Genomic DNA, 3,758 nt, shown 5'->3' on the forward strand with positions numbered 1-3,758 from the left:
GAATGGAATGCTCGATGTTTTGGCAAACAGCAGCACAAATGGGTATAAAGTGTAAATAATTTTCTCGCTTTTATTTTTTGCCTTCAAGTTTCAAAGATTGCGGAAAAGATATTTCAAATATAAAAAAACAAAAAAGTGCTTACAACAGAAGAACATAGAATTAAAAATAGGGAGGGGGGTGGGGGTGGGGGTGAGGGGTGGTGTCTGTGACTGCCATGCCTGCACCCCGAGTTTGGCATCTTTCGCCCAATCAGAAAGGGTCAAGATTCCTTGCCCATTCTTCTACTCTTTGTTTGACAGCTAGCCCAGTTGCTGTGTCACTCACCCAAATCAATTTCCTCTGCACTTCCTTACAAAACTTTAATGGCTAAAGTAATTGATTGAACTGCATCATCCATTCTCTCTCACACTTATGTTCAATTCACCCACAGAAAGTTACTGCAATTAATCCATGGAGATCGATCATGGGGAAAATAGATCATAACTTGGGATGTTCAGCCTTTGAGGGGTTGCTTGTGAAAAAGCAACACAGGGAAGCAGAGTTTGAACCACCAAAAAAAAAAAAATCCGTTTGTTTGCTTAGAAATTGTAGGGGAAAGGGGAAAAAATCCATACAGACACTTCTCCTCAACCCAACATACAATAGTGCAACTTGGTCAAGAGCAATTAGATTATGCAGACCGAAGGAGCATTCCACATGATATTCAAAACTTTATTACCTTTTCATTTCCATCTTTTTCCCAGCAACCAAACAGAAGGAAAGGAGCGAGAAAGAGGACAGAGCGATATCGAATTTTACAAATGAAGCATTCCTCACCGCAAATTCCATTACAAATTATCCTTTTTCCCATCAATGCCAAAATATATATATATATATATATATATATATATATATATTCTTACATAAAATTAAAATCACTCAAGAAGAAGAACCTGAGACTTTCGGAGACGTCACGGGGAAAAGCGGCAAGAGTCGGGGCTCTGACTCCCTCGGCGTCGTCGCCGGCGACGGGTGCAAGTAAAATCCCTTCCCGGCTATAGCTTTTTCCTCAGCCTCCGAATCCAAGTTAGGATCCAATTTCTGCGGCGACCTGTTGAACGGGTCGGGTATCAACGGTGTTACCGGACTGAGAACCAGCGACGGGAAGTCGAGCATGCTCGGGGATAAAATCTCTGGCTTCCGGGGAGAAAACCCAGATCCCTGAACGAAGCCAGGGATCAAAGGACTGATCTTAAGACTCTTGACGCTGTTCCTCCGTTCGTAGAGCTTGAACCCAGACTGTGGTTTTTTGGGTCCGGCCCGGATGGGGGGAATCGAGTTCTTCGGCGGTGGCGGATGAGGATCGGAGGAAGGAGGCTTAGAGGCGGCTTGCTTGGCGGTTTCGGAGGAACCGGTGAGCATTTGAACCACCTGTTTGAAAGAGGTGGTGTCAGCTTGGACGAAGGTCGTCGGGTACGGGTTAATTTCGGATCGGGTTATGGGTTTGGGGGTCGACGGCGAGTGGTGGACTCCGTTGCTGGTGTGGCTGTTACTGCTGCTGCTACTGTTGCTGCTATGGCTGTTTGGAGATGGTAACTGTGATGGGTTTCTGTTATCTTGGGTTCTCGGAGAATTTTCCATAATTGGCTCTGCTTCTCTGAGAGAGAGAGAGAGAGAGAGAGAGAGGGAGAAGATGAGAGAGAGGGGGGAGACTTGAGGAGGATTAATAAGGGAGAAGATGAGGGGGCCAGAGAGAGACGGAGGAAGTGAAGAAGAAGCTTTGCTTAGCAATCGTTTGTTATTTTCTATGGTTTGGTAAGAAATGCTTTGGTGGGGACTTTGGAGCATTTTGTTGGGCAAGTCCCACTCGCACCCACAATAGAGTTTTCCACGCTCCAATGGCAGGTTGTCCATGGGCCCCATTTCCCATTCGGGTTGGTCCAGGGGCCCAGAGATTGATCATACGGATCTTGAAAGCGTGAGGAATTTGGGTTCATGAGAGATCCAAATGGTGATCAGCCATTGGCAGTGTTTGAAATTTCAGACAACATGATGAAGATTAAGCTGAAAGATGATGATGATAGAAGAGGGTGGTGCTGTGTGTGTGTGTGTGTGAGAGAGAGAGAGAGAGAGAGAGAGAGAGAGAGAGAGGAAATGAGAAATCAAGAAATGGTTTTTTAATATGGGCCAATGGGCCATTGACCTTCGTCAGATGCCTTTTCCCTTTAAGCTAACTATGGTAAAGTGTGAATCGCATAGGAAAATGCCACGAAGGGACCTCCATTCATAAACTATAGGGTTTCTTGATCGGAACATATCATGGCATTTGGAGGAAAACAAGGTTTGCAACTTGCTGGTCTCCTTCGAAATGTTGATGTTTATTAGAAGTTAGGGTCTCAAATTCACTGAAAATTCACCCTTTCTAATTTTGTGATACATGTTTAGAATTTTAAGTGAATTGTTAGTTGACAAATTATTTGATTCGATTCATTTTGTAATTTGATTGCATCTAACTCGGTTCCACTCAAATCAACTTCACTTTATTCAAGTTTGAATTACTCGAATGGCTTAATGTGATTGAATTTAAATTTTGCAATTCAACTTACAAGTTTAATTGAATTTTTTGCTATTTATTATCTTTATATTTTATAAGTCATGTATATATTATACTCTATACACATATTATAAAATTATATTTATTATTATTTTATAATCAAATTGAGTTTAATAGAGTTAAACTTGAGTTTTAAACATATGGTTGAGTCGAGTTTGAGTATCTTATCGTGTGGATTTAACTCGACTCAAATACACTCATAATTACAAGACTATATATATTTCAAGATAGAAACAAGCAAAATGATTAGAAATTGTGTTTTAGAAAAACTTTGCGATGCTTAAGTTAGTGAAGATATTTGAGAAAAGAAAAAAGAACCCATCTCATAAATTGTATTCAAACTCATAACCCCATCGTTAAATGGAGGAATAGGGGTGGGATGGGGATTGATGTTGTTAGTCCTACGATAGGACAATAAGACTCTCTCTCTCTCTCAATAACTTACTTTTCTTAAAGGTTTCCTACACTACAAATACAATTGAAATTAACATAGTTACTCTAGGTTGACCAACTATTAAGGACACTTAGCTATCATGGTTATAGGCTCCCTATGGCCACTTGTGGGAGTAATGGAACATCTAAGAGGGAGTAGTTTGCTCCACTTTTTGAACTCACAGGTCTCTTTATTCCCTTTCTTTCTAAGCAACTTAAGATTTTGATTTTGATTTTTAGCATAATTTTTTTTCCCTACGCTTATGGTGTTTGATCGTTTTCCCCAAAGAATATTTCTTATGTTCACCATCAACTACACTTAAAAGCTTCCTTTTGTTTTATTTTTTTTTTTCCCTAACTTCCCAAATTTTCCTAGTTTATGGTGAATGAAACTCAAGAAGACTCACCGTAAAATTATGCTACTTCTTATAACAAAAAGGACTAAGGAAAGTCTCCTATTATAGGGGGAACATTTTAACAAGGCACAAAGGTTGTATTCCCTTCTTCCTCGGCTTATTCTAAATATGGCGAAAAAGTTGACCTTATTATGGACAAATAAGAGCTCTTAAGTGAGGAATTCAAGTGCCTAATGGCCGAGCCACATGCCTTCACATTGGTGGATATTCCCATGCTTACTAGGAGATGTCATATTCTAAAGATTTCTAGGCTCAATTTTTCAATAACTCAAGTGAATATCTATAGCTATCATTTTTATGTGATACACATTTATGA

At 40.0% G+C, this 3,758-nt stretch overlaps 1 protein-coding gene across 1 annotated transcript; it reads right to left on the reverse strand.

Moving 5' to 3' along the window:
- Nucleotides 1-698: 698 nt before the first annotated feature.
- On the reverse strand, nucleotides 699-1,798 carry LOC131144363 (VQ motif-containing protein 4). The gene has a single exon (XM_058092962.1). The coding sequence runs from the start codon at nucleotides 1,619-1,621 to the stop codon at nucleotides 920-922; it is 702 nt and encodes a 233-aa protein (XP_057948945.1). The 5' UTR covers nucleotides 1,622-1,798; the 3' UTR covers nucleotides 699-919.
- Between the last annotated feature and the right edge of the window lie 1,960 nt (nucleotides 1,799-3,758).

Source organism: Malania oleifera, chromosome 12 (assembly GCF_029873635.1).
Source record: "Malania oleifera isolate guangnan ecotype guangnan chromosome 12, ASM2987363v1, whole genome shotgun sequence".
Lineage (NCBI taxonomy): Eukaryota > Viridiplantae > Streptophyta > Magnoliopsida > Santalales > Ximeniaceae > Malania > Malania oleifera.

What these genes read in the sequence shown, in the direction of transcription:
- LOC131144363 (XM_058092962.1), bottom strand. Translation starts at nt 1,621, where the DNA reads ATGGAAAATTCTCCGAGAACCCAAGATAACAGAAACCCATCACAGTTA.